At 48.5% G+C, this 26,812-nt stretch overlaps 10 protein-coding genes across 10 annotated transcripts; 3 read left to right on the forward strand and 7 right to left on the reverse strand.

Annotated features, from left to right (window-relative positions):
* Positions 1-345: 345 nt before the first annotated feature.
* BGW36DRAFT_195388 (putative phosphatidylserine decarboxylase Psd2) lies at positions 346-4,447 on the reverse strand. Its single transcript, XM_046209824.1, has 7 exons — positions 4,094-4,447; positions 3,991-4,035; positions 3,713-3,928; positions 3,213-3,642; positions 1,679-3,160; positions 878-1,629; positions 346-823 (listed from the first exon to the last, which is right to left on the reverse strand). The coding sequence occupies exons 1-7, from the start codon at positions 4,220-4,222 to the stop codon at positions 698-700; spliced, it is 3,180 nt and encodes a 1,059-aa protein (XP_046070152.1). The 5' UTR covers positions 4,223-4,447; the 3' UTR covers positions 346-697.
* Positions 4,448-4,811: 364 nt separating this feature from the next.
* BGW36DRAFT_195429 (uncharacterized protein) lies at positions 4,812-5,579 on the reverse strand. The gene is made up of 3 exons (XM_046209825.1): positions 5,319-5,579; positions 5,006-5,263; positions 4,812-4,900 (listed from the first exon to the last, which is right to left on the reverse strand). The coding sequence occupies exons 1-2, from the start codon at positions 5,418-5,420 to the stop codon at positions 5,051-5,053; spliced, it is 315 nt and encodes a 104-aa protein (XP_046070153.1). The 5' UTR covers positions 5,421-5,579; the 3' UTR covers positions 4,812-4,900; positions 5,006-5,050.
* A 160-nt stretch (positions 5,580-5,739) lies between these two features.
* Positions 5,740-7,291, reverse strand: BGW36DRAFT_398347 (putative MFS glucose transporter; the record flags this gene model as incomplete). Its single annotated transcript, XM_046218399.1, has 2 exons — positions 5,740-7,110; positions 7,193-7,291. The coding sequence occupies 2 exons, from the start codon at positions 7,289-7,291 to the stop codon at positions 5,740-5,742; spliced, it is 1,470 nt and encodes a 489-aa protein (XP_046070154.1).
* An 800-nt stretch (positions 7,292-8,091) lies between these two features.
* BGW36DRAFT_398348 (putative cyclin-dependent protein kinase Ssn3) lies at positions 8,092-9,968 on the forward strand (the record flags this gene model as incomplete). The annotated part of the gene is made up of 3 exons (XM_046218400.1): positions 8,092-8,200; positions 8,684-8,831; positions 8,882-9,968. 3 exons carry the CDS (start codon positions 8,092-8,094, stop codon positions 9,966-9,968), a joined length of 1,344 nt encoding a protein of 447 aa, XP_046070155.1.
* Positions 9,969-10,483: 515 nt separating this feature from the next.
* Positions 10,484-11,624, reverse strand: BGW36DRAFT_428907 (uncharacterized protein; the record flags this gene model as incomplete). The annotated part of the gene is made up of 2 exons (XM_046220618.1): positions 10,484-10,900; positions 10,950-11,624. The coding sequence occupies 2 exons, from the start codon at positions 11,622-11,624 to the stop codon at positions 10,484-10,486; spliced, it is 1,092 nt and encodes a 363-aa protein (XP_046070156.1).
* Positions 11,625-13,295: 1,671 nt separating this feature from the next.
* Positions 13,296-14,084, reverse strand: BGW36DRAFT_360731 (Alpha/beta hydrolase fold-1; the record flags this gene model as incomplete). The annotated part of the gene is made up of 2 exons (XM_046214206.1): positions 13,296-13,625; positions 13,677-14,084. 2 exons carry the CDS (start codon positions 14,082-14,084, stop codon positions 13,296-13,298), a joined length of 738 nt encoding a protein of 245 aa, XP_046070157.1.
* Positions 14,085-14,606: 522 nt separating this feature from the next.
* BGW36DRAFT_195592 (putative metaphase-anaphase transition protein) lies at positions 14,607-16,587 on the reverse strand. Its single transcript, XM_046209826.1, has 4 exons — positions 16,412-16,587; positions 16,296-16,350; positions 14,869-16,240; positions 14,607-14,811 (listed from the first exon to the last, which is right to left on the reverse strand). Exons 1-4 carry the CDS (start codon positions 16,513-16,515, stop codon positions 14,804-14,806), a joined length of 1,539 nt encoding a protein of 512 aa, XP_046070158.1. The 5' UTR covers positions 16,516-16,587; the 3' UTR covers positions 14,607-14,803.
* Positions 16,588-16,863: 276 nt separating this feature from the next.
* On the forward strand, positions 16,864-19,784 carry BGW36DRAFT_428910 (putative DNA replication licensing factor Mcm2; the record flags this gene model as incomplete). The annotated part of the gene is made up of 5 exons (XM_046220619.1): positions 16,864-16,868; positions 16,928-17,043; positions 17,102-19,401; positions 19,453-19,622; positions 19,679-19,784. The coding sequence occupies 5 exons, from the start codon at positions 16,864-16,866 to the stop codon at positions 19,782-19,784; spliced, it is 2,697 nt and encodes an 898-aa protein (XP_046070159.1).
* A 286-nt stretch (positions 19,785-20,070) lies between these two features.
* On the reverse strand, positions 20,071-21,246 carry BGW36DRAFT_360734 (uncharacterized protein; the record flags this gene model as incomplete). The annotated part of the gene is made up of 1 exon (XM_046214207.1): positions 20,071-21,246. One exon carries the CDS (start codon positions 21,244-21,246, stop codon positions 20,071-20,073), a length of 1,176 nt encoding a protein of 391 aa, XP_046070160.1.
* Positions 21,247-24,120: 2,874 nt separating this feature from the next.
* Positions 24,121-26,592, forward strand: BGW36DRAFT_322536 (putative glucose transporter rco-3). Its single transcript, XM_046212673.1, has 2 exons — positions 24,121-25,064; positions 25,131-26,592. The coding sequence occupies exons 1-2, from the start codon at positions 24,606-24,608 to the stop codon at positions 26,298-26,300; spliced, it is 1,629 nt and encodes a 542-aa protein (XP_046070161.1). The 5' UTR covers positions 24,121-24,605; the 3' UTR covers positions 26,301-26,592.
* The last annotated feature ends 220 nt before the right edge of the window (positions 26,593-26,812 follow it).

A 26,812-nucleotide genomic window follows, 5' to 3' on the forward strand; every position in this document is an offset into this window, starting at 1 on the left:
CTTTATCTCAATCCCTTTCCAACCCTCATGCGACGGTCTGGTGTTGCCGTGGGCGAATTCGGGAACCGTTATGCGAGAGGTAACTTGAGGGTCGGTCGCGCTCCGACGCCAAAACCCAGACGCGCCGTCTTAGCAGCCGCCTACCTAACAAGCGTCCCTTCGTTAGATCAGCAGCCAGCACTTCCACCAACGGACTACTGCGCACGATGAAGTGATACACTAGCGAATTGTGAATTGCTAAACAAATGTCGTTTTTCGCAATGCAATCTAAACCTCCTGCAGCCTGCGAGCTTGCATAACACGCGCAACCACAACAAGTGGCCCGGCTAAGCCTCTTTGGGACTAGTCTAATTGGGCACGAGGGGAAAGCGCCAAGACTTGTCAAGATAAGACTGGCCCATGCTATGAAGGTATGAATATTCCCTATTTTACAATGGATGCTTTCTGCTTCAGTATACGGCAAGGTGATGTGCTCTTGAAAACGTGTCCTCGTAACGCATATCTATTTACATGAGTATGGATATTGTGTCTCGCAAGACTACAGCTTGAAAGCCTCGGTCTTGCAATATTATGAACATGAAATGCAATGATTCGACGAACAGCTCTGGCATATTTGCCATATACCACGACGCTATATTCTAAGTATTAAGTCTATACCCATCAGGAGGCAAACTCGGAAGAGCAGGTTGGGTGACATCTACCCTGCTATCCTGCGCTTCGCTGCCTCCCTTGCTTCCGTCGAGGTCTCTTGCTCCTTTTGATGCACGTCGGCCTCGAATTGAGGAGCATCTGAGCTGTGGCCAATGGACATGCCAACTCGGATCTATCATAGTATAATCAGCGTCTAACTCTTAGTGCGCACTATAACGTTTCTTACCAGAGTTTCCAGCGCCCCCTTGGAGTTGTCAACCAAATCTGAGTCAAAGTTCATGATTCCGGACTCAAACAGCAGAACAATGGTACTTCCTCCAAATTTGAAATAACCCAATTCTTCAGCACGTGAGACCTTTTCTCCAGGCCGGCGAGTAATCACCGTGCTACCAACCATCATAGCGCCAACGCACACGGCCATCACCCGACCGTGGGTAGCAGAATCGATGGGAACCAATACTCGGACATTCTCCCCATAGACATCAAGTGCCGAGCGAATAGCCATAGGGTTCACGGTGTAGTATTCGCCTTCAATGGTCTTTGGAGTACCCATTACTCCGTCGACAGGTATGTGGAATCGATGATAGTCTTGAGGAGCAAGTCTAAAAATTCCAAGAGCGCCATTTTTGTATCGAGCAACATCTTCTGGATACGCTTTTCCAAGTAATCGTTCAACCGAGAACTCTCTCCCCTTGATCCAAATCTTCGTGGCATCTTCGATGCGATCGAAAACCACACTACGACAATCGGCCGGGGAGACAATGATCCTCGGGTCATTCGGAGCTGAACAAGGACGTGCGCCGGGTTTCAATTTGCGGTAGAAAAACTCATTGAAATTTTTAAAGTTTTCAACGGGCTCCAAAACCTCGGACATGTCGAGTTGGTGGAAATTGATGAAGCTCTCGATTTGGCTGGTAGATACGGGGTCGTCGTATTTCTTACCTTGTTTGATACTAAGCGATTTAAGCATCTTTCGAACTGTAGTTTCTATTAATATTACTACAGGATAAGATCTGGGATAGCTTACTTCTCTTCTTTTCCATTTCGCGACTCTTCAGTCCTTTATAGAGCAACCGGATTCCAAGGCGAACATAGACACTCATTTTTTCTTCGTTGATATGGCCAGTAATACGATCCTGGACGAGAATATTCGCTGAGTTTGCACCAAGCCGATAGCCTCCGTATCCAATCTTGGTGACGACTTTACTATACCATTTTCGTTGTGCTTGGCTAGACGTCACGAAACCGCCCATCACAAGGTTGTCAACCTGCCGCCAGTCCTGGCTGACGCAGGTTGCAAGGTGGGCGATGATGTCTGCGTCGGATCGTTTACCAAGCCGCGGCTGGTGACAAAGAGGGCATTCCGCGATCTCAATGATATGTTCTTCACCGCGTTCATCAATAAGATCGTCAGGAGCAAGCTCCCCGAAGCCCGGAGACGGTTGGTCCATTTCTAGTAAATTCGTAATATCCGGCTGTCGAGGGTCTGATTGTACTTCTGAAAGGTCTGTCGTGTCAGAAGGTATATCTACACCACTCGAATCATCTGGGCTGCGGTTCTCGGTTGTGGATATGCCACTTGCTGCGAAATTGTGCCTCTGCACCTTTTGAAGGGCATCCTCCAGGCAGATAACAGCTTGGTCAAATGTCAAATCAACCGTGTCACTCGATTGATTTGCCGGGGTAAATCTCGAGAAGAATTCATCAATTGTTGACTCCTTAAGTGTAGACCCAAGCGTATCAAGCATGGTGGTCAGTTCTATCTTGCTGATTCGACCACTGTCATCAGCGTCGTACTGCTTCAACATGACTCTCCAGAACTGCTGCCGGAGTGCTCTGTATGGCATGTATTTGGCTTTGATGAAAAGCTCGGGTGAATACTTGTCTTCCCAACGCTCCTTATTTTTTAGTGATAGAGGAATTGTGTAGACTCTGAGATCCTCATCTTCAGCAGAAACTTGAACTGAGGTAGGAGCCTCTTCAGTCTTAGGCGTAGTTGCACCGGAAACAGTCAGCAGTGAAGTATTGCCATCATTGGGAACACTGCTAGGAGGAGTTGGAGGGGAAAGGTCAGACTGAGCCAGGCTGGAAAGTGACGTGTTTGAAGATTTAGATATCAAATTTGGCTTCGACGACCTGCTTAGATTGGTGGACGATGTCGAGCGGGATATGGGTATTCTGAAACGCGACTTCTGAGAGTGCATGGTTCGACCAGCCACCGGAGGCTCCTGTAGCTTGTATAGACCTGTCTCGGGGTCGGCTTCAGGAGCTGCAGCAATGAGTGTAAGTAATGGCAGGTCGGCCGTAGCAACAAGATCGTTTCCAGACAACTTATCACGGTCGACGACCGTAAAGCTAATAGTATAACTTTTCTCTTGCTTCATGACCTGAAAGACCATTTTCTCATCAAATACCGGGTTAAGGTTATGACGGATAACCCTAGTTCGAAGAGTCTTTCTTCCCAGAGATATTACCACGAAAGGGTCCATATCAAATGATGTCCGTGTCACTGTATCCACAGGTTAAAAGAGGCGAATTTGTGGTATTGGAATGACCCTTACTGTTTTTCTCTGGCGGCAGGTTTGTTATTCTGCTTATTTCAATGAAAACAATTCCGTCCGTCCCGTTTGGGGCTCCAGAAAATTGATAAGCTCTAGCAGCAATAGATTTCCGTTTCAACCGGGCGATGCGAAGACGACGTTTTCGCTTTTCAACCACCTCTGGTTTCGTAGGGTCATCGGTTTCATCCGACGTTTCCTCATCTTTATCGTTGTCTTCCTGGTTCCACGAAATCGGCGCAAGAGTAGTGTCATCGTCCTCATCAGCATCGGCGGCGCATACAATGGATTTGAATCTGCGGTATGTGTCCGAAGGAGGTGCTGTGGGGGTTGCAACATCGATCAGGGTAAACTGCAGGAGAATTTCGCCTGATACAACGCTTTCCTTCTTCTTACCCCGTTTTCGCCTTGATTCCAGGTTATACCATTTTGGCTAGAGCTGCTGTCAGCTATTATCCGAGCCTCGGTTCCAATTGGGGTTTTCATCTTGGGCAAGTAAATACCTGCGGCTGAATATCACCTTCTGAGAAAATCTCTTCCAGAGGAATATCGAACTCTCCCATATAATCCCTCCCAAACCGATCACGATCCCAGCAGACACATTCTAGCAGCGGGACGCCGACAATTGGGAGGTCAAAGGTTACATTCCAATCGGGGTTGAGGGTCTTGCTTATCGTTGGGGTCGACTCGCGCGAAGTCCCGAGGGAGACGATCAAATACTATTCCAATGCAAACATATTTAGCAATCCGAAACCCCAGTATTGGGTGTGGGTAGATTTACCGGGTCGCTCGTGCCACCTCTATCCTTTGCAGCCAAGTTTCTACCCTAGATGGCTCGGTATCAGCCGAAACTCATCGTGACGGGACATGCATGGTAGCCTTACCTTTACCACATTCACCCTGAGTGCAAGAGAGGAGTCGGTGGGGGATCGCATTGGGCTGGTACTTCGGCTTTGCTGGAGAGGAGTTGTGCTCCTCGAGCTGATGAAGCGTTGAGGGAAAAGGCGGACCATTGTGGGTGAATGCGGGGTATACGCACGACACGAATGACGTTGATCGATGGACGGGACGGGTTAAGGCAGGCAAGGAGCAAGGCAAGGCAAGGCGCTCAATGCCTCGCAGACATGAGTCTGGGCCAACGTGGGCACTGGTAACTCGTGGGCGTGGTGGATAGGGTTGAGCAGTGCTGTGTTTAATGTGTGCACCGCACAAGGGGGAGGGAGGGTGGAAGAGACGGATTCCTGGGACCCGATCACGTACGTGTGTTTCTTCGGCTCTCTGCAAGCAGCGCGTGGAGACTCCCGGCTCGTTTACAGCGCTGAAGGGGATATTATGTCTACAGCGCGCACACAGAGACACACAAGGACCAAGACCACGCAAATACGAGGTGGTTTGTCCCACTCCAGGCCAACAGAGGAAGATGTTTAAAAGGAACGTCAAGCACCAGCTCCTGTCACAGCACCAATGAGAGGAGTCCAATTAGAGACGAGCCGAGGGAGAACGACAGAGCATGGACAGGGAGTGCATCTTGTAAGAAGAAGAACTCAAATTACTGACTGTGCGGACGCAGGGGATCGTCGTGGTGGTGGTGGTGGGGGGGGGGAGAGCAAGAGGGCAGCGGGGGACCGATACAGACGAGAATTGGGGATACATCGCAGTTCCTTGTCCTTGTCATGGATCTAATTATGATTCTAGTCTCGTTAGCAGGATTATTATTCCGGCGCCCCGAATTAGTGGCCGCGACGTATCTGGTACAGTGGAGATGATTATGTTAAATTTGGACGTGGGAGCCATACTACGCAACTTGCAGGACAGCCATCAATCATAAATTATAATAACAATCACATTAAGCGTCGGTAACCAAGCCCCTTAATATCATTATGCCATTTCATTATAATAATATTGTTCAACAACCCCTGAGTGCCACCAAGCCACCACGCCATCAATGGATCTTTTTTTGGCAACGGAAGCGGCGGAAATGACAATCGTATTATTGATTGATCAATCCACCATGAATCGATGCTCACCGCTCCTTGGCCAATCGCCACGCGCCCCTGCAATGCAACGACGTCAGCGTAAGCACAAACAGCCATTCAAAGAATCCACAACAAGCTGAGCAATAGTCAATACGTTAACAGACATGCTGGTAATGTGCGGTGTCCTTGTATGCCTCCTGTATTGTATTTGTTTTATCTGCCAGTGAAGACACATGGAATTTGTATGCGTCTATCGGATTCACGCAGAATTGGAGTTGAGGCTCAGCCTGGTTCTCGCTCAACGTCTTGGCAGTGGATCGCCAGCAGGGCTGAGAGTCCTAGCCAGATACTGAATGATGCTATTTATGTTACGCATGAATACTGCTCGTCTTGTAGATCGCCACCCAGCAGGAATGGGCAATGATCATCAATAGCAAGAGCTGCCAAGGATTACCGCCTAACCCTATTCTACATTCTTCAAACATCACGAGGGAGTGAATAGGATAGAGTACCACTAAAATGGAGTAGGAAAATAATACGTAGGTCATTCATTATCAGTCAATGCGCCGCTCCTCGGCCCTTCCCCAAACCTCATCAAGACTCGTTTTGCCGTTAGTTTCAGGCACTTTCAACTGAATCAAGAAGCCGAAAAGAGCAGCCAGCGCGGCGAAAATCCAGTATATTTTGCCAGTTCCCCCAAGGGCCTCGTTCAGGACAGGGAAGAACTGGGCGACGATAAAAGTAGCAATCCAGTTAGCAGACAACGCCCAACTCTGAGTAGCACCCACCGCTTCTGGGCCGACGAGCTCGGAGGCAAGAATGAACGGGACAGGTCCCAGGCCGACGGCAAAACTGGCAACAAAGAACAAGCTCGCCAGCGCGGACAAAATCTTCTGACCAACAGAGATGCCAATAGCTAGTAGGACAGACCCCGAGCCCATCCCAATGACACTTAGCAGAAGACATGTCTTGCGACCGATCTTGTCCGGCAAGGGCGAGCACGCAAGAGTGACGACTAGGTTGATGGCAGAGATCATAACGGCTAGGAGTGGTGCTGCGGTCGGCAGAGTGCTTTGCAGTAGTGACACGCTGTACATGATAATGCTGTTCACACCGGTAAATTGTTGAGCAAGCATTACGATGACAACAGCAATGATGGCAGGGCGATATTGTGCATCCATAGCCACCGTCAATATAGTTACAGACGGCTCTCGCGGGCCAGCATGCTGCGAGGGCGGTGACAGTAACGATTCTTCCTCCCCAGTCCCGTCTTCAGCTGATAAGACAACCTTCCAAGTTCTCGCTTCCTCTTCTATGTCTGCATCTTTCCCTCTGATGCGCTGAAGAATCCGGAGCGCTTCGCTACCATGTCGATGCTCGGCCAGCCACACCGGACTTTCTGGTACGAAAAGCAGCCCAAAGAATTCAGCAGCTCCCAGGGCAGCACCCACGCCAAGTATACTTCTCCATAGGCTATCCCGGCTGAGGAAGTACCCGAGAGTTTGAGTTAAGAGAATTCCCACGTTAGTCATGACTTGGGTGAAGGCGCCAAAAAAGCCTCGTGACTGAGGGGGGGCGATCTCGGACACGAAAATAGGGCCGACCACGATCGAGGCTCCAGCACCGATACCCGATAGAAACCTCCCAAGAGCAATTATGGCGATGTTAGGGCTCAACGCTTCGGCGACCGAGCCCAGCACGAAAAAGGCGGTGGTTGCCCTCAAGATCAACCGCCGTCCAGACCGAGTGGCTAGCGGGCCTGATACGAGCGCGCCCAAGAAGCCACCGAGTGTGTATATAGAGGATACGAGACCGAATTGGGATGCATTCATTTGAATGCATTGTGGCAGCTGGGTCGACGCGTTGGCTAGTGTGATGCTCTTCTTCTCGCATGTAACGACGGCCTGGGGGGCGTTTAATTCAGCCTAGATGGGATCAAGCATTAGCCTAGGATGTCACAGCATACCCATGATATTTTGAAAAAGATGATGATGCATGACTGCGTACCAGATGAAACCCGAATTGAAGAGGGCCCAGCGTTGCGACAAAGACCAGGTAGATCAGGTACGGAGTCACCTTGGATCGGCTCGGGGTCGGCGACACCATCCTGGGTGCGCTGGAGTCGTTGTTCTTTGGCGTTCAAGAGAGTGAATCGAAGGATCAGCAGTACTGCATTGTAAATGAGGCGATCGACGAGACAGCAACGCAGGAGTCGGAGGTATGAATGTTGGGAGGTATGAAGTAGAATCATACAGGTTCGGCGAGGGGGCGGAAGGAGCATGACGTTGACTAGTTTATCCTAGACGGCATCCAGTGCAGCATTATACCACAATCAACCTATATTCTCCTCTGCAAATGTAATTATTATTGTTGTTATTATTATTATTATTATTATTTTATTTTTCATCACCGGAAAGAAATTTACACAGTAGGGAGTCGGCGGTTTAACGATGATAATAGTACATGATAGTAGTAACAGTAGGCGGCCTGCAATTAAAGGCAGCCCAACCACTCACCAGCCAATCGCTGCCCTGCGCCCTCACTCACCGACATCTTCGTCTTTTACCTCTCCATCTCTCCGTTCTGCGTTCCTCCTTCTCCCCACAGCTGCACGGAACAAGGTTGAGCCTGCTCGGTCTTGCTGCAGAGCACTCCGTACGTACATCCTGTGCGGGCTCCCTGCCAGCTGTTGCTCTCGCCGGTGGAGACGGAGGCATCACCGACCACGTCGTCGAGTCGTCTTCTCGTCCTGCTCTCCACCGCCTGTCTGTCCTCCTCACGCCACTCACTCACTGCCCCCGGGTAAATCCTCGGCCCTGACCATCGCCCAACGATTTCCCGTCGTTATTATCCCCGTCTTCCGTTAATATTAGTACCAATCCTGAGAGCTATCCCCTATCCCATACATGAGCCTGACCAACCCGCCTTCATCCGCCGGCGGGCCTCTGACGACCTCTTCCATCCGGCCCACCTCCAATCTGAACCTCAAGAGAAGCGTCCAGGCTGCTTTTGATGGTAATTAGACCGCTCTCTTCTTCTTCTGATTCTTTCTTCTATTCTATTTAATTTTAGCCCCTGCAATCCTTCCTCTTGACGCCATGTTCGCTTGATGCGCTGCGGCTTCTTTTCTCTATGTCGTTCTGAGATGGCTTATCATTCCTCGGCTTCTCTTGTTTCTCTCAGCCTCTACTTTATATACTCTATATACAAAGCATAAGTCGCATGTTTCCTGGTGCTCGCCATGTTTGGAAAGCACTACCCGTTTCTAAACTCCCTCGGCAGCTCCTATCTTCGTGGTAATTCTCCTTTCCGGCCTCCGTCGACTCTCTGGTCACGTGAGGCTTCTTCCTCGGTATCCGTGGATAATGGCAACTGTTGGAAATCCATTTCAAGCTGAAAAGAGGCCCTTTTCTTGATTATTCAGTGATATTTTGCCGCTTCGAAATCTCTGCATGACCGAGGACTGTAGTTATGGTGGGCTAACTCGATTCTATGCAGACTCTGGGCGACCCGGGAGCGGGTATACAAGCAAAGTCCACGTCAGAGAGCGATATCACATCGTCGGTTTTATCAGCAGTGGTACATATGGCCGGGTGTACAAGGCAATCGGAAAGAATGGCAAAAAGGGCGAGTTTGCCATCAAAAAGTTAGTATGTCCGGTATCATCTGATTCCATCACTAAATACGTCATACCAGGTTCAAGCCAGACAAGGAAGGGGAGTTAATTCAGTATACGGGCCTCTCACAGTCTGCCATTCGTGAGATGGCATTATGCTCGGAGCTCAACCACCCCAACGTGGTGGGTTTGGAGGAAATCATACTCGAGGATAAATGTATATTCATGGTCTTCGAGTATACGGAACACGACTTACTCCAAATCATTCATCATCATACTCAGCCTCAGCGGCATGCCATCCCTGCAAAGATGGTTCGGTCTATTCTATTCCAACTGCTTAACGGCTTACTTTACCTGCATACGAATTGGGTTCTTCATCGTGACTTGAAACCTGCCAATATCTTAGTGACGTCTTCCGGTGCAATCCGGGTGGGCGATCTCGGTCTCGCGCGATTGTTCTACAAACCTCTGAACTCTTTGTTCGCCGGTGATAAGGTGGTAGTTACGATATGGTACCGTGCCCCAGAACTTTTACTCGGCAGTCGTCACTACACTTCGGCTGTAGACATGTGGGCACTTGGATGCATATTCGCCGAGCTGTTATCCTTGCGACCGATTTTCAAGGGAGAAGAGGCAAAGATGGACAGCAAAAAGACTGTCCCATTCCAGCGCAACCAAATGATGAAGATTGTTGAAATATTAGGGTTTCCACGACAGGAAAGTTGGCCAGGGCTAGTGGCAATGCCTGAATACAACCAACTGCAGTCGATGATGCAGTCGATGAAGATGTCATCTAGAGGGAGTATTCATTATAATAAGCCATCTAGCTTGGAGGCGTGGTATCAGGCCTGCCTCAAGACGGGCGGTTACTCTACAGCCGGCACCCCCGGCTCCCCTGGCGCTGACGGCTATGACCTCTTGTCAAAGTTACTCGAGTACGACCCAACAAAGAGGATCACCGCCGAAGAGGCCTTGGAGCACCCGTACTTCACGAACGGTGGACCCATCAGCGCCAATTGTTTCGAGGGATATGAAAATAAATACCCGACCCGCCGAGTCACTCAGGACGATAATGATATTCGCAATGGCAGTCTTCCAGGCACCAAGCGCAGCGGGTTGCCTGATGACTCGCTCATTGGCCGAGCAGCCAAACGTCTCAAAGAATGAGGCGGTTTGTAATTATTGCATATAGCATGGATGGTGTTGTACAGTTGGGTTTGATTATTTATTTCTTGTTTACCCTCTCATTTCTGTCATTTTGGCATACCATCAATATCTTGTCATATTTGAAGATAGGGAAATTTATCACTTCAAATATGAAGGACAACGTCAACAGCGTCGAAATCAAGATACAGGCATCCCAACATCCGCGCGAATCTCACCACTTTCATATCCCATGCGTTATCACCTCCACCTTCTCATGTTTTCCTCCTCATACCTCTTTTCATTACTCGAATTCCAGATCCTACCAGGCTCCGAGAATTGAGCCATCCGTCTCCGTTGTTGTCCTCGCTCAGCATCAAACCCCCTTTTGATACCCGTTTTGATACCCGTGAACTGGGTTTGCCAACAGCACTACCAATGAAAAATCCGCTCAAAAGGTTTGGGCTTTAAAACTTTATGGAACGGAGATTTGTATCGGAGTTTAGTTGATTCTCTTCCATCCTTGTTTCTCGACCTGGCTAACGGTAATCGAACTCCCGTGAGTTCAGTGAGGAAAATCCATTGGGATAATTTCCATTATCGTATCCGCTGTTGTCATCCCAAGGTTCAGGCTTTTGATCATCAATGTAATCCCCACAGTAATCATGACAATCATGGTAATCATCTTGATAATTATCATGATGACGATATTCAGAGTAGCTCTCATAATTGTCTTTGTATACGTTCCTATGAGCATCTTGGTAATCATTCTCTGTCTGCTCGCTTCGGCGATTGACAAATCTCATGATTCCATTTTGAACAGTGAAGTCAAAAGAGCCGCTGACGTCCCGCTGACCTTTGGAACGCTGACCATTTGACTTTGCTTGCTTGGATCGATCTTCTGCCTCGGCTTTTACTGCCTTTAGTTCTTCTTTCTTCTTCACGACGAGCCCTTGCTGCGGAACGACAATCCTCCTGTATCAATTTGGCTGTCTTGGAGCGAACCGTTAGTTCATCCCGTCCGACTACAACCAGACATTGACCGTTCTCATGCCGTTGCATTTTTTGAGTCTCGCAAGCAATTTTTATCTGGCGACACGCTTGCTCAATCTTTTGATGGCTCCACTCCCTCAGTTCAATCACAAACACTTTCTTCTTGGGAGCTGAAGACAATACGAAATTCTCGTATAGGAATCCCTTCGACCATAGCTTAACCTTCGTGTCGTTGTCAGCTGAGTTCCACAACTTCTCGAAAACCTTTGTATTCGCTATTTTATAGTCGCTTTTCATCGTCCCAAAGGCCTCGATCAATGAGACTTCCATTCCCATATCACCATGCTTGCGTATACGAGCCTGCAAGGTTTCTCTGGTCCCTGATACTGCCAGGCCACGAAATCTGCATTGTGCTTTCCACCAACTCAATGGCTGCTGTGTGGTATGCGGCTGGTGGACACCAACGGTTCCATTTTTAGTCAGCTTTGATGTTGATAAAGGAAGATAATGAGCTACGTTGTCGCTGAATGGTGTGTTGCCATGGGAAACATCACGTAAGTCCGCGCTTCCAGCTTGGGCCACACGACAGGAGAACTGAGTTCCCGAAAAGTACTCATATACAGGCTCAGCGATAGATGGTGGTGCACCTATAGCTTTTCTTGCTGATTCGGTACAGAGTGCGCTCATTTTCAGTTTGACGAGACCCAGTTAAAACTCTGAAGAAAAGAGAAGGAACAGGAAAGAAGAAATCAAGATGAGGAAGGGTTGACAGCAGTTAATGTTGTTGTAATATCGCCGTAATGATTTTCAATCAATCTGGCGTCGACGACGTATTACGAAGGTAGATAGGGTTTAAAGAGCCTGTCGATACCTCGGTATGGATAAATTTGAACCAGGAATTTTCGACTAGAGGCTGAGATGTGAGAAAGAAATAGGCGTAAGATTCTCATATCAAATACACGAAGCGTTTGCATTCACATGGTCATTCGTGGATGCCTCAGGCTAGAACAGGATACCGAGGCCTTCAGTCAGACTCTATAGTATTATTATTGGCGATGAATATTACAAGCTTTACGGGCCGGAGGTTCCACTTCCGGCTCTAATGTAGATTTTAATGTTCCCTATATAACTTCTAACTGAGCACAAATCATCTTATTATTAATGACGAGTTGATTTCGTTATTAAAGCCAGTAAGCCAGCGTAACTCCCACTTGTTATCTCCTCACTGTCTACTGGTGAATATCCAAAATCATGACTCACTGTGTGTTAGAAACAATAGAATTACTATGCGAAATCTTTGCATATCTTCCCCAACATGCCCTTCTTTTAATCTAAAGGGTCTGTCGCACGTGGCACCTCGTATGACATTGCGGAGCAGACCTGGTCTCTCGGAAAACCAATACCAGTCACTCATTATTTTTGACTATAGCTGTCAAGACCTGGTCAATCCGGCTGACCCAACATTCGGAACATATCTTAATAGTCTAAAAACACTTGACTCACATTTGATTGGTGTGGACCCGACGAGGTCGATACTCGACATAAGATACACAGGCACCAGTTGGTGTTTCAGAGTAAGGGTTCAACAGTTGCAGAAGTACAGTGGGATGAGGAACTCCAATTTAAATGCCGATAGCTCCCTAAAGCCAATAAGCTAAAGAGCCATTATCTGATTTGACTGAACCGTGAGATTAATACCATTACGACAACCCCGCCATAACTGATATCATATTATTATTGATAGTAATCGATATTATGATTAGCTAAGCCATTATAGAGGGAATGAAAATATCTCAAATTTCTATTAGGCAAATTCCAAGATAGATAGCTATCTCCAAGCTTCATGTTTTCAGAATTTTTTCCCCATCAGACGATAGCGATTGTTATCAATTGATTTTCCACCATAGTCATCTAGTCGCGTGATTAAGAAAAGAACTAACAAGATAAAATCCATATTTCATCGTCGATGTAACGATCTAAGGCATGTGTGCATTCTGAGTATTTAAGGAATTATGTTCTAGTGGTACCTAAGAGACATCAATTGATAGGGTTCTAATATATAGCCGAAGGTATACATAGATCATCTACCTATAACACAGAATGGACCCACTCAAGTGCCATTGTGAATCCCATAGATCGTGACAGTCGTGGTCTAGGTCAATGAAGAATGAGGATCAGTATTTAGCTCCAAACGATAGCAGCTATGAATGTCTGCTGATAAGGTCTACCTGGTGAATTTAAACTTCAAATGCTATCTTATTTCCTCAGGTTTCTGACTAGTATCTTCAAATAACTTGATGAATAACAAATTAAGCTAACTTTATCACCTATTTGAATAGACGCAGTTGCCACCCGTGATTAATATGTCGGCTGTAGCAAGACCTTGGCCAAATTCACTGGCTGGCTTAGGAACGGCTCATGGCCTGCTTTTATGGTCTTAATTGACCAAGTATCATCCATCACTGCTTGCAGCATGGTCAGTTGAAACTGGATAGTAGCTGTTTTATCGCCAGTAGTGATGATATAGGTTTTCGGCACCGACAAATGCCAGGGAGCATCGGGAACGGTTTCGGCAGTGAAATCATTACGCTGAGGCTCAAATCTGGAGAACCAATGCTGTTGAGCAATCGGGTCTAGATCGCTGAACAGGAGTGGGATCGAATGTTTATTGGGAATGCGCTCACCGTTCTCGTTTTATAGTCAGATTTATGCAAGAAAACAACACTTTCTCATTCTTACCTCATTGGTCAACCAGTGTGGTAAATATGAGAACTGAGCCATCGGGGCGTTATCAGGGAGCAAAAATGCAGCCAGAAAAACGAGCTCAATAATACCATGCTGTTTCCCCTCCTTAATTCTAGTCTCCTTATCAAATCCCTTTACAGCTCTGCTACCGGGCCATCCACCATATGAATGCATAACCAGGATAACGTCCTTCTGTTCATCGTCCACAAAATGGGCGATAGCATCCTGAATTGCTTTCACTTCATCTTGCTGTGTTGTACCGGCAGTGTCACAACCAACGGTGGGGTAGCTGACAGCATGAGATTGGTGGCCATGATGTTCTAATTCCTTAATAAGAACTTCGAAAAATGCCGCGGTATGCGAGACCCCCCCAACGAGAACGAATGCTTGGGATTGAGACATTATGTCTAGAGTATACGGTCCTAAGAAGTAATTTTTTTCAATTCGGCGATGTTTCAGAACGAGGGCGAGGTCAAGGATTGAATACTTGGAAAACCATATATTTAAATTGTATTTCCCTTTGTCATCTATGTTGGAGTATAGTACAATTCTCCAGACTAGTAACACCGATCATGGTAAATCAAATGACAAAGACCCGGGGCGAATACAGGGTGCATGAAACTAACGGGTCTGCTCTTAGGATTGAGTACGAATGTAGTCTCCAATTCGCGGATACGACGCAAGAACCCTTGTCGTGTTGGTTGGCTGCGGGTTACTCGCCAACATAGTCACCGAGGCTGATCGTTGGGTTTTTAGAGTGGCTAACCTTCCAGATGTCGTGTTGAACGTACACGCTCATTTACTAGACATGTGCTAGGTGCTGTCATTACCACATATTATTACATATCTGTCTCAAATACGGAATATGCTGGTTCCCCAATGATCATCAGCCAATACGTAGCAGCATTAATCGATGGTCTTAAATGTGAATTGCATGGTCTGATCGATTCTCCAAGTGTCTTTTATATCAGGTCGATTTGACTTGGCGTTAAAACATATGCCGTGATCTTTACTATATTTCCAAACCCTTACCGCTCGTCCCTTAACGCCAATCCGGAGTCCCATCGTCCCATCGTCACATCCTATTCTGTCCCATCCCTGAATATCTCGAGTATGAGTAATTAATATCCTGAGTAAATTATTAGCCCTTTAAGTTTCTAGAAATTCAGAATGTATGTTGTCATACCGCTTTGTTCCTTTCGGTTGCCACCGTTTTCTCCGTTATCATCGTCATGTTCGCTATTACTAAAAGCAGAGGCTTGGCCCCCAGCTTCCTTGATAGCTAGGTCATCTCCTCGCAGCTTTTCAAAATAGGATTTGATATCGTCTGCACCGACGGCCTGCCCACTTTCGGCGAATGGTTTCAAAAAGGCTTTCACCTTGTCCCGCAAGTGATTGTAAACCATAGCGCCCTCAATGGCTCTCACTCGATCGATGTTACTGAGAGCTGCTTCTCCACGGTCTAGAAGGCTTCCAGTGCCTTGACTGCCTCCGCCATTCGCCTCGTCCCCATCCTCAGACAATGGCGGTTCATATGGCTCCTCTTCCTCTCGAAGCTGTGGGTGAGGAACGAGGTTGTGGAAGCAGTCTTGGCATTGACACAGTTGTTCACGAAAATCTTCTTTTAAGAACAGGGACAGTGTACCGACAGGGGCCTCAGGAAGAGATTCGTGTTTATGCTTGACCGATTCGGAGCTTCGAGCGTCTTCTTGAATTGTTTCCAACTTATTCAAGTCATCTCCTTTGGAGCGCTTGGCGTCGTGATCTTGTTCACTTTCTTCGTCTTTCGCCTTGCGTTTTCGAGATTGTGTAAGGTCATTCGCATTTTGATTACTCTCAGCGGATTTCGAATCCGGTTGCTCTGTGCGGTCACCCCTGTAGACTGGAGGTAAAAATCCCTTCGTGCCGGCGTACCGTTTCAACCAGGGATTAGAATCTAGGCACTTGTAACAAATAAACGTGTCGAAGTCATCTTCATCAGGGAATCCTGGAGGCAAAGGTGTCTCCTCCTCGTCTTCTCCAACTTTATTCTCCTCTGTCCCATCGGTCCCCTCTTCGGCTTTCGGTTTTTCTTGTTCCTTGGCTGCATTTTGCCATCCGCGAGGAAGACCAAGAAGACATTCCGGATGCCACCAGTCCTCTCCACATCCACCCGTATCGACGCTCCCTAAGCCAAGGCACTGAAACATTGTCCCTTTCTCTTTATGCGGGTCATACTCTTCTTCACATCCGCAGAACCGATTGCGAAAATTGTGGTTGTACTTGTTCCCTTCCGCTGGCTTTTGAGAATGGACGCCTTTCGTCCTAGTTGTAGGGTTCATTCGAAGTGAACATGTTGACGCTTCTGGAAACCGAGTTGTGCCACAGTCACATATAAAATTTCTTTTCGTAAAAAGTTCTACTAGGGTATGCTCGCCATGGCATGAAATTGAACACGAGTAACAGACAGCCGCGGATGTGTAAGGATCATCGCTATTTGAAGGCGGGGGGTTGCAGGTCAAACACGCGAAGAGGGTTTGTCGCAACGGGCCTAATTCCTGGGTACAAGAGTCGAAAGACTGGTTCTGTTAGCGACTTTCTCTTCTGATCTGTAGACTTAAGTCGACTACTCACATAAGGCAAAACTTCACGAGCATCAGCTTCGAGCTGTAACTGGGAGTCGATGTACCTAGAAATGATATTAGCTCACACGAATTCTCATTGAACCTTGGACTCGATGGGCTGCAAACTCTTTAGCGGTCTGTGAATCTTGGGAGACGAAGCTCTCTCGACGACGGCTGCTGAGCTGAGCCTCTGGTTCGGTGGGCCGGCTGGGGTTTCCTGGTGAGTTCATGGCGATAAGAATCTGGAATATGTGATTTCACCGATGATGGATGCAGATTATTGTCTGATGAAATACGACAAGAGACACAGTGTGCATATCAGGCTATCAGCAAGCTTGTGACGCGACCGCCTATTTGGGCCATGTGGAGCCTTCCCACGCTTGTCGGTCATTGGCTGTGCAAACTTCACTTTACGCGGTGTCGCGTCCAACGCGTTGCCCCACGCCCCAGCGCTGCACCTCCCTGCCCAAGTGCACACTAATTCTTGGACATCGCTACATTCATCCTCAGTGCTATTTTCCAATACATGATCATTCATCCTTGGAAATATTTGAGCAGACCCGTACTGCAACGTTACAATGAGGTGAGAAAGACAGAAGAAGAAGATACCTCTAAACATGCGAATATTAACCCACAATCCAGTTCGCCTTTGAGGCCCAGCACATCTGCAGCCAATCGCGGCTTGGGCAATTTGAACCGTCGCAAGAGAGACAGAGAGCCTGATGATGAGACTTCATCGGTGGCTCCTCCGTCCAGTCGTGAGTTTTCTCGTTCTCCCCTGATGACCGCCCTGCCTCGAGTACTGATGCTTAACAGCCCCTCCTTCCTCTCCTCCCATGCTCCCATTCGACGACGAACTTGACCGTGATGAAGACGAGGAGATTATGGGAGACATTGACGATATTGAGGAAATGGCCGAGGATGAAGACGGAATTGATCTTTTTGGCGATAACTTTGAAAGAGACTACAGACAAAACCAGACACAGCAGTACCGAGGCAAGTACATCGATGATGAAGACCAAGAAGAACTCGATGTTGCCACTCGCCGACAACTAGAAGCCCGCCTGGATCATCGGGATCGTGAGCTAGCTCGTCGTCGACGCATGCCAGCTGCTTTCCTCCAGGACGACGATGAAGATGTGAACATGGATCTCAGCCGCCAAGTGCGTCGTAGAAGACATCATTACGATGAGAACCACGATGATGTGGACATTCAAGACGACATTATGGATGAGGAGCTGACGCTTGAGGAATTGGCTGATTCAAAGGCGTCCAACTTGACTGAGTGGGTTATTCAGCCACAAGTCATGCGTACTATTGGTCGCGAGTTCAAGGCTTTCATGACCGAATTCACAGATGCTTCTGGACGGTCTGTATACGGAGAAAGAATTAAGACTCTCGGTGAAGTCAATTCTGCATCTCTGGAGGTTTCTTATGAACATCTCGTGGCATCCAAAGCAGTCTTGGGTTACTTCGTTGCCAATGAACCCACAGAGGTCTTGAAAATATTTGACCAAGCTGCCCTAGAGACTACACTCTATCATTACCCCCATTTTGCCGACATCCACAATGAGATTCATGTGAGAATCACAGATCTACCGCTCGTATACTCGCTACGAGAGCTGCGCCAATCTCACCTCAACTGCCTGGTTCGTGTCAATGGTGTTGTCACAAGGCGGACCGGCGTCTTTCCACAGTTAAAATTTGTCATGTTCAAATGCAACAAGTGTGACATCACACTAGGACCTTTCCAACAAGAGGCAGCCCAGGAGGTTAAAATCTCATTTTGCCAAAACTGTCAATCAAGGGGCCCATTCACCATGAATTCCGAAAAGACAGTGTATCGCAACTATCAGAAACTTACTTTGCAGGAATCACCTGGCTCTGTCCCTGCTGGACGTCTTCCCCGCCAACGTGAAGTCATTTTACTTGCAGATCTCATCGATACCGCAAAGCCTGGTGACGAAGTTGAGGTTACTGGCATTTACCGTAACAGTTACGACGCTCAGCTCAACAACAAGAATGGCTTCCCCGTTTTCGCTACCATTCTAGAGGCTAATCATGTCGTCAAGTCTCACGACCAGATGGCAGGGTTCCATTTGACTGAAGAAGATATTGATCAAATCCGCACCCTTTCCAAAGAGCCTGATATTGTTGACAAAATCATCCGCTCTATTGCTCCAAGTATCTATGGACATGAGGACATCAAGACTGCCGTTGCCCTTTCATTATTTGGCGGAGTCAGAAAAGTGGCACAAGGGAAAATGTCTATCCGTGGTGACATCAATGTCCTCGTACTCGGTGACCCTGGAACTGCAAAATCACAAATCTTGAAGTACGTTGAGAAGAGTGCCCATCGGGCAGTCTTCGCAACTGGCCAAGGTGCTAGTGCAGTCGGTCTTACAGCCAGCGTCAGACGTGACCCCTTGACTAGTGAATGGACCTTGGAAGGTGGTGCATTAGTGCTTGCTGACCGGGGCACCTGCTTAATCGATGAATTCGATAAGATGAACGATCAGGACCGCACATCGATCCACGAGGCGATGGAGCAGCAGACTATCTCCATCTCCAAAGCCGGTATTGTTACCACGCTTCAAGCTCGGTGTGCCGTCATTGCTGCCGCCAATCCGATCGGTGGCCGATACAATGGCGCAATCCCGTTTTCGGACAATGTTAATCTCACAGAACCTATTCTTTCTCGTTTTGATATTCTATGCGTGGTGCGCGACACTGTTCAACCAGAGGAAGACGAGCGACTTGCCACTTTCGTTGTTGAATCGCATTCCCGAGCCAACCCTCCAAAACCATTCAAAGATAACAAGGGCAGGCTCATCGACAAGAACGGAGAGCTAATTGACGATGAGGGCTATCGTATTAACAAGGACGGAGTACGCCTTCCTCTCCAACCAGAAGAGGTGAGAGCTCGAGAACAAGCGAAGCGTAAATCAGAGGAAGAGAAAGAAGGAGAAATTCCGCAAGAATTACTGCGGAAATATATCCTCTACGCTCGCGAGAGATGCAATCCGAAACTGTACCAGATTGATCAGGACAAGGTTGCCAGACTCTTCGCCGACATGAGACGAGAGTCGCTGATAACTGGAGCTTATCCAATTACTGTAAGGCGCTACCCATCATTTATATGAGTAACTACTAATTTTCTCCTGCAGGTGCGTCACCTGGAAGCCATTATGCGTATTGCAGAAGCTTTCTGCAAAATGCGGCTGTCCGATTTTTGCTCAGCGCAAGATATCGACAGGGCCATTGCCGTAACGGTAGAATCGTTCATCGGCAGTCAGAAAACCAGCGCGAAGAAATCTCTGTCAAGAGCATTTGCCAAGTAAGCATACCTTTACCTGACAATGGTATATTCATCATGCTAACACTATTTCTTAGGTACACACTGGCCCGACCAAAACCCCAGTCGCGGCGTAAGGCTGGTATCCCTGTATCGAAGCCATATACGCATCGCGAGATCCACGCGCCAATAGACGATGAATAAAGGGCCGGGCGTAACCACACTTGTCATGCTCGTTTACTTCTTTGTTTTGTCGTATTGTTTACGCTGGATGAATATACCTCGGGCATTCTGGATATGACGTGGCGTTTGGGAGTCGGGATCTGTAAAGTGCGGAATAAGTGGCTCGAAAGCTGTGATTAATTTGCAAATTACCGTGATGTAACTTACGTAGCCGATTTATGAATTCTATTCTGTCAATGCATGTATCACATTTCATAACCATAACAACCCTTTGACACATTGGAGGGAGCGAAATGTACACTATGCGTTAGATGCTCAGGTCATTCCCAGGCTGAAGCTGACCTTTGTTCTCGTCTGTTTTTATTACAGTCCATATACCCCGACCATCATGCCTCCACTCCGTCCATGGGAGCACTTCCTCCACAATCGCCGACACATTCGCCCTCAGCGCCTCGATATCAAAATCACAGGCCTGAAAACGCACCAAGTTTCCTCCAGAGGCTGCCAGATCCCGCACCATATGCGCGATGAAAGAGTAGCTCTGCGCAACCTCCATCCACGGATCATTCGGGTCCAACGAGCCGCGCTGCTCATTCTCAATCACGCGATTATTCCGATCCGGCGCTAGCTGGACGGTAAGCGACTGTAGGTTCGGCATTAGCGCGCGCATGACGTCGAGGACGACGCGGATGTGGTTGTAGAAAGGAAAGACAGCAGTGTAGCGGAAATGCGTGACGTTTTCAAACGCGCGATGCAAGTGGCGTTTGTGTGGGTCGTGGATATGCGTGATGGGGATGTATATGTGTGATGGCGTATTGTTGGGGTTCCCCCACGTCTCGAAAATGGATGGCACGCGGTGGTGATAGTATTCATAGTGGTGGTATGCTTTCAGCGAGGAGGCTTCGTTGAAGCAAATCGAAGTCCAACTTCTTGCGTGCAGCAGGCTCGGGCAGGTGCCGTCAAGGGTAGGTTTTGGCTGGTGACGTGGGTTTGGATCTTGCTCCAAGTGTAGGATTTGGTATGGAATGTCAAAGGCCCAGCTGTGTCCGTCGGTTATTTGTGTTGCTGTTGCCTGGCCGATGATTGTTGGCGCAGCTAGAAACGTGAGTCGCAGCGGGTTAAGTTCAGTTAGAAGCCGACACCACCACGACGCATCGTCTCCTAGGTCTTCGCCATCGGAGGCGCGTGCGGTGACGACGATGGAAGAGACGTATCGTTGGAGCTCAAACTTATTGATAAATGATAGGAATTGTTCGACTTGAGTGACATCACAGCAGCTGTGGGCGAAGAGAAGAGGTCTCATGAGCTCAGCGAAGCGAAATGAGGTGCGCGCAAAGCTTTTCAGGTCGCATACGGCGGAGCGAGTTATGTCGAGACTCGGGGGTGCGTGGATGCGGGTGAACGATGGTGGTGGCGTGCAGGAGAGGTGGTCAAGTATTAGGTAGAGGATCTCATTGGGGAGGCCATTGAGCGAGGGCGGCATGTTCGAGGAGCTCAGCGCATTGTCGACGGCTTAAGCATAGGCGAGGAACTAGATAGGATTTGCTCGGCTGCGGCTGCTTCAAAGTTTGCATTGGGTTGATGATTGATTATGCGTATATGCATATGTTGAGTGTGTGTTGCATACAAAAGCATTCATTGCTGTGTTGTTTGTTGTTTGGTCTGCAGCTTCCCCGCGAAATCGTACCCCACCGCCAATGATGACCTCATCGGCACTCCACATAACTTCATTATACATATACTACATACATATCCAGACAGACATTACATGCTTATATGAATGGACTGATTGTATCATGTACAGTCTCTTGGGTATATTTAGATTGGATATTGGACTTTTCTCGATAGGACATGTCGACGAAACAGTACCTCGCACGGGTGTTTTTCTTTGTCCGATCAAGGGCAATAAATGTTTCACAAACATCAATATATTCATGCAGCTATTTTAGAAATATAAACTACCAAGTTTATGCAAATAGTGGGTGTGATCGAGTCTGCTGACTACCACTATATTCCTCCGCGCCAATATGATGGTCCGCGATATTAATAGCCGTGAAGATAGAGGAGGAACAAGGGGCCAGTGCATTTGTCAAACAAACAAAAACATCGCCGTACTAGTCTTACAAATGTTAGTAATTCTGGCCATGCATTGGTAATCGGCTGTCTCCGAGCAAACAACCACAAACATTTTTTTGCTCGAATGCGGGGATGGCTGGACAATGTAGACTCTGAGGAGTCACGCGTGAATCTTTTGCCGCCGACCCGCCGTAGTTTCGGTTTTTTTTTTTTTTCTTTCCGTTGGCTATACAAGTGTTAGCAGAGGCAAAAATCTGGTGATAATAAACATAATACTAATATATATTAGTCTTTTCACTAGTTAAGTTAGCTGTTAGATCGGACCGAAGCGAGAATCGCAGAAGGATGAATCCAGCAGAATATAGGCATGCTCGGACCGATGCTCTTACCCGGCAGCTGCCAGCCCTCCGAGAGCGCAACAATCTGATGACTTGCCGAAAACACGCTAGCTCACTGCGTATGCATCGGTACGGAGTCTCCGCAAGGAGATGAGCAATCAGCAGAATCTGGTCATGTGACTTGCATCGGCTCAGGCGACGCTTCGGGAAACCGTCGCCGGCCCCACAGCCACGCTGTGTTCCTCACGTGTCCAACAGGAACCAAAAATAAAGCAGTGCGTAAAACATTCTTCCCCATGGAAATAAAAATACTCTCCGGCATGCTGCGACGCTTGCGGCAAGAAACATGAGCATGGCGCTGTTTCGATCAGTGCTACAATACAGGATCAATATTAATTAACTGATAACTAATATCATACTGAACAATCCGAGCGCACAACTTTGGTTGCTCGCAATCAAACTAGCGTGACCAAGTGGGGTTCTCGGGACGGCCTTTTCACTCTCAGTCGGCCAAACAACAGTAATACAAGCACTCTCGGCTTGTGGAGCCCGCTCAAATGGCGCATCTCAGTTTCCCCGGTTCGCCTGTCTGGCTGTTGACCGGACGCTATGAAGAGGCAAGCGCCATGCGAACCTGGAGTGTCCTGTCTGGGGATGAGAAACCTGGAGAGCACCGAGAGGCTGACTGGCTGGTTGGTATCGCTAAACACGACTCACTCACTGGACTCAGCAGGTCTGGCCGTAATAATGGGTGCCACCGTTACATTCGTCAACGAGCGATGGTAATCCACTGCATGACGCCCAGACCACCGCCAAAGCTGCTCATGATTCCAAACTAACGAGTCAAAGACATTATTTACTGTAATACCATTTTCCCAAACGAGCCCTGTAGCCCTGTCTCAGCCACACTCGCGTGTCGTAGAGAAGTCTACTGTAATGCTCTCATGTGTCATTGACTCGCTGTTTATTTTGTGAATTAGAGCGAGACTAGGCCGTTCTTATGTTTATTACGTGTAGCCAATCGTATTGTTGATGAGATCCGCTAGTCCAGCTCGGACTAGCGCATAAGTAAAACCAAACCCAACCTGTGAAACCGAATCGCCTCCGCCAACCAGCGAGCCCAGATCAGATCTAAATCTCCGTCGAGAACAATATTGTTATAATATTCCATATTAAATACACACAACCGATTATTCGCCGGCGCTAAATATCTCTGGCTGGATCCACGCCTACTATTGCCATGGATCGGACAGAATTGCCCAGTTTCCAGTGGTAGCGTGCACTGTGTAGAGCTCTTTCTTCGTGGTCTATAGTTCGTATATAACTACTAGGCACAAGTGACAACTGAGACTAATCGGCCATGTGCGCCTGACTGGCCCACCTGGCTTGGAAAGGACCGAGCACTCGGTGCAGCATCGCTTCATCATCGATTACCCCATCATCTAGTAATCAACTCGGCGGGCCCTTGGGTTTAGCGCGACGATGACTCTGAGACTACTCTAGTCTCTTGTACTGGCTATTCTCTCATCCAGGACTACTGCTAGTACTATGCATGTTCTGTTTAGATCCGACATAATAATGTTTGTACCGGGAGCGGCGAAATACTTGTACCCCGTTTCACGCTAGCGCCCGGGCTATTCCTGTTGCGGCCTGGTGGCACCTGGCGCCAGGCAAAATTCTCGCTGGGAATAGGCCGACCCTGATCGACATTGGCTTGTCCTGACTTTTACTCCTCCTGGCGTGCCTGGAAGGCGTAGCATCGGCCAGGAGACGTTGGCACATGGCAGATCGACCACGCCGGCGCTTTTCGAAGCGCAGCACACTCTCCTTGTGTATTTTGCGTGGTTCTTCGCGAGAACAATGTTTGCCACACCCCGGCCAGCCAGCGTCGAGGTTTTATTTACTTTTGACTTTCCGACTAATAATTAATTAGCGGTGGAGCTAGAACGGACGTCCCAGCCACTCAGCGGCGGCGGTGGCGCCAAGAAGGTATTGATACCGGCCATACCGTTCTTTACGGCTGTACCAGCGTCCGTTTTTGGGAAGACCAGAGGCCTCAGGCTTGCCGCGAAGGGAAACATGGTCCTTCCCCCAGAACGCCGCCTCCAGCTGGAGCCAGCCTGCCAGCCATGCGCATGTGGCACGGGCGGGGACGCTCTCGGACAGCAAGCTCCTTCCTGGGGACGGCGCGGGGACCTGGCGTCTTTTTTTTTTCCCTCCCCCTCTGTTCCCTGGGCTGCTCCTGCCGTCTTGTTTCGGCCTTCCCCCAGCCCGCTCGTGCAACCTCCTGCCCGCGACTATATTTACTGCCCTGTCGCCCGCCCCCAGACACGCTCTTTTCTTTTCTTCCCCTCTGTCTTGTTTATCCTCATTCCTCTTCCCTCTCTGCCTGCCATTATCAAGGCTTCGTTCTTGTCAGTTGCCCATCATGACTCTGCACGCAACTGCCGATGTCAACCGCATCGAGGCCCCAGTCACCTGGCGCGCCTACCTGCTCTGCGCCTTCGCCTCCTTTGGTGGTATCTACTTCGGTTACGACTCTGGATACATCAACGGTGTCAATGGCTCCAAGGTCTTCATCAACATGATTGACCCCGACAACAACCCCGCCAAGCCTGCTCTGACCGACGCCCACTCGTCTCTCATCGTCTCTATTCTGTCTGCTGGTACTTTCTTCGGTGCTTTGATTGCCGGCGATGTCGCCGAGACCATTGGCCGTAAATGGACCGTCATCGTTGGTTGCTGTGTCTACGGTTTTGGTGTCATCATCCAAATGCTCACTGGTGTGGGCGGTAGCGCCTTGGGTTTTATTGTCGCTGGCCGTCTCATTGCTGGAATCGGCGTCGGTTTCGAGTCCGCAATTGTCATTCTGTACATGAGTGAAATTGTAAGTTCCCTCCACCTGGAATTGCTCATGCTTGCTTGGAGCTACTCCTAACCGCTGGCCAAATAGTGCCCCAAGTCAGTGCGTGGCGCCCTCGTCGCCTGCTATCAGTTCTGCGTCACCATTGGTCTGTTGCTGGCTTCCTGTGTCGTTTACGCCACCGAGAACCGCCCAGACACTGGTTCGTACCGCATTCCCATTGCCATCCAGTTCATCTGGGCCCTGATCTTGGGTATTGGTCTGATCTTCCTTCCCGACTCGCCTCGTTACTATGTCAAGAAGGGCCGCATCGATGATGCCATTGCTGCCTTGTGCCGCGTCCGTAACCAACCCCGTGACTCCGAGTACATCGAGGCCGAGCTGGCTGAGATCATTGCCAACGAGGAGTATGAGCGTCACATTATCCCTGATGCTGGCTGGCTCGGAAGCTGGATGAACTGCTTCACTGGTGGTCTCTGGGTTCAGAAGTCCAACCTTCGTCGTACTATCCTTGGTACCTCCCTGCAGATGATGCAACAGTGGACTGGTGTGAACTTCATCTTCTACTTTTCCACCACCTTCTTGCAGTCCACCGGTGCCATCAGCAACACCTTTTTGATTTCCCTGATCTTCACCCTCGTCAATGTTTGCTCCACTCCGATCTCCTTCTATACCGTGGAGAAGTTCGGTCGCCGTCCTCTGTTGATCTATGGCGCTTTTGGCATGTTGATCTGCCAGTTCATCGTCGCCATTATCGGTGTTACTGTTGGCTTTAACAAGACCCACACTGATGCAGCTGGAAACACCATTGCCAACAGCATTCCCGCCGTCAATGCCCAGGTCGCCTTCATTGCCATCTACATTTTCTTCTTTGCCTCCACCTGGGGTCCTGGAGCCTGGATTCTGATTGGTGAAATCTTCCCGATCCCCATCCGTTCTCGCGGTGTCGCTCTGTCTACTGCCTCCAACTGGCTGTGGAACACCATCATTTCTGTCATCACTCCATACATGGTCGGTACCGAGCCCAAGGATGCTAACATGAAATCCGCCGTGTTCTTCGTCTGGGGCGGTACTTGCACTGCCTGCTTCTTGTACTCCTACTTCTTAGTACCCGAGACCAAGGGTCTGTCTCTTGAACAGGTTGACAAGATGATGGAAGAGACTACTCCTCGTACTTCTGCCAAGTGGCGCCCAACCACCACTTTCGCCACCGAAAAGGGATTGGTCACTGCTGAGCATGATGAGGTCAAGCAGGTCTAAACTTGCTTTACTAGTCGGACTTGCGGACTGCGAGCCGCGAAATTTGTTTCTTTGATAACATAGTTTGACAATATACTACTTGCGTATGGTGTTGAGATACAGACACTAATCCATATACCCTTCTGGATGGTGTGGTCATGTATGGCCGGGATGTTTGCTTACAAGTTGCTTAATGTCGTGACGGTATATGTAAAATTAATACAAGCTGACTAATTATACGTCATGATCCAGTCCCCCGACCTGGTAAAGATCCTTTTCCAGTAACAGAAACTAATAACTAATAAATCCTACCGCCTCTCAACATGGACAGACTGCCCCTTTCTCAGCGTTTCATCGTGGGGCAGCACTCCACGGTGCCAAGGAGCGAAATGCGACACTCTCACAATTAAGTTTTCGAAGGATCTACTAGTGTAACTTTCTTATTTTTAAACACCCCATACTACTGCTACAGTCACGCCCGAAATTGCCTTGAATGTCATAGGTATAGAGAGCTGTTTTCAAACCCTAATCAT

Source organism: Talaromyces proteolyticus (assembly GCF_021365285.1).
Source record: "Talaromyces proteolyticus strain PMI_201 chromosome Unknown BGW36scaffold_8, whole genome shotgun sequence".
Taxonomy (NCBI): Eukaryota; Fungi; Ascomycota; class Eurotiomycetes; order Eurotiales; family Trichocomaceae; genus Talaromyces; species Talaromyces proteolyticus.